A 1826-nucleotide genomic window follows, 5' to 3' on the forward strand; every position below is an offset into this window, starting at 1 on the left:
GTTCCGAAATAAAGCCAGCTGCTTCCCGGCCCCGTCTCTAGCGGCGGCGACCGCAGGGTTGGCCCCGAAACGCCGCGACTGTCCTGCAACACCCTCCTTGGGGGGTTGTTTTCCCTTCCCCAAAACCCTGTGCTGGTTTTTGGCAGCGTTTTCCGTGGCCGACAGCCGAGCCCCGCAGTTGCAGGCGCATTATCGGTGCGCCAGGTCCTGTTTTCTTGCCGGTGCCGGGCAGAGGGACACCGGTACTGCTGATGCCGAGAGATGTGGTGTAGTTTGCGGCAACGTTTCTTCCAGAGGGTCTGACCTCCCCCTTGGAAGCAAAATTTACCGACGCTGGGGCAGGTTGGGTGTGATTTGCTCCTCTAAAGCCGGAGAAACCCTTTTCTGGGGCTGTACACACCCCCAAGGAAGGTGTTTCTCCCCATCTCAGTTGGTTGGTTGACTCTCAGCACTGTGTTTTGGGAGTTTTGGGGTTTTTTGGGGGTGGGATTAAGTGGGCTGAGACACCCTGGACGAACCCCAGGAGGAGAATTAATGACCGTCCCTTCCCTCAGACTCATCAACGTCACCATCCAGTTCAAGCTGAAAGCCATCAACATCCAAACCATCATCAACAACGAGATTCCCGACTGTTACACCTTCACCATCACCGTGAGTGCGTTGGCACCGTTCCCCGCCTGGGGGGGGGGCGTTGATCCAGCCGGGGTGACAATGACCCTCCTGGACACGGAGGGACCGCCTCCAGGCAGCGTCCCCGCAGCGAGGAGCTCCTGGATGGTGTCACAACCGGTAAGTGTCCCCTTTCTTCCCCAGATCACGTTCGACAACAAGGCGCACAGCGGCCGGGTGAAAATCCGCCTCGACAACCAGGCTGACATCAAGGAGTGCAAAGATCCCAGCGTCTTCGGCCGAGGTAGGAGCCACCAGGGCGTGACAAAGGTGACATCTGTCCCCGGTGGGTGCCAAAGGGCTGCACAGGGGGAGCTCTGAGTGGCTGTACAGCTCGTGAAGAAGAGCCGCCACGCGTCTTGCAGGTGACAACTCCTTCCGGCTGTTCTTTGACGTGGTCGTCATCCTCGTCTGCTCCCTCTCCTTCATCCTCTGTGCTCGCTCCATCATCCGGGGCCTGATGCTGCAGCATGTGAGCGGTGGGACAACGGGAAACGGCGTTAACGGTGTAACCGCTGGGGAACGGGACAAACCCTCCACCGGGATGCTGTTCCGGCGCTACCGGCTTTCGGAGGAAGTCCTTTCCCCACGGGGATGCTCGATCAAAGCTGTGGGTGCTGCAAGACAAGCAAAATTCTCCGAAGGGTGGGTAAAGGACCCTGTTTTGGGTTTTTTTTTTTTTCTCCCCACGCAGGAGTTCAGCCGGTTCTTCCGGCGCCGTTACAACCAGAGCGTGTGCCTGTCGGACCGCATGGAGTTCCTCAACGGCTGGTACATCCTCCTGGTGATCAGTGACGTCCTCACCGTCTTGGGAACCATCATGAAGATCGGCATCGAATCCAAGGTACAGGGACACCGGGGGAGCGAAGCGGAGGTTCTGCATGTCACGGGTGTGCTGGGGCTGTTGGCACTGGTGTCTCCGTGCTCCAGGGAAGGGGACAATTCCTTGTGGCAGGAGATGAGCCACACCACGGTCCCCCCTGGGTGTTGGCAATGCATTGTCCACCCTGGTGAAGCTGTCCTGGGTGCCATGAGGGTGGGTTTGGGGACAGACGTCACTCCCAGGGGTGTTTGCAGGGGGGTCCTGGCCCGAGTGGGACCCCGGAGCCCCCCTTTCCCTTCGGGACGGGGAGATGGCAACCAAGGGACAGGCAGGG

General features: G+C 59.5%; 1 protein-coding gene across 1 annotated transcript in view; it reads left to right on the forward strand.

Moving 5' to 3' along the window:
• LOC104286921 (mucolipin-1-like) overlaps positions 1 to 1826 on the forward strand; it is a gene marked incomplete at its 3' end in the record, with an annotated part of 8821 nt that overhangs the window by 6084 nt on the left and 911 nt on the right. The window contains exons 5-8 of the mRNA XM_009885564.1: positions 555 to 651; positions 814 to 913; positions 1035 to 1141; positions 1364 to 1513. Coding sequence (XP_009883866.1) covers positions 555 to 651; positions 814 to 913; positions 1035 to 1141; positions 1364 to 1513 — 454 coding nt within the window. The remainder of the gene's footprint in view (positions 1 to 554; positions 652 to 813; positions 914 to 1034; positions 1142 to 1363; positions 1514 to 1826) is intronic.

The sequence above is a fragment of the Charadrius vociferus genome, unplaced genomic scaffold (assembly GCF_000708025.1).
Source record: "Charadrius vociferus isolate BGI_N301 unplaced genomic scaffold, ASM70802v2 scaffold955, whole genome shotgun sequence".
NCBI classification, from domain to species: domain Eukaryota; kingdom Metazoa; phylum Chordata; class Aves; order Charadriiformes; family Charadriidae; genus Charadrius; species Charadrius vociferus.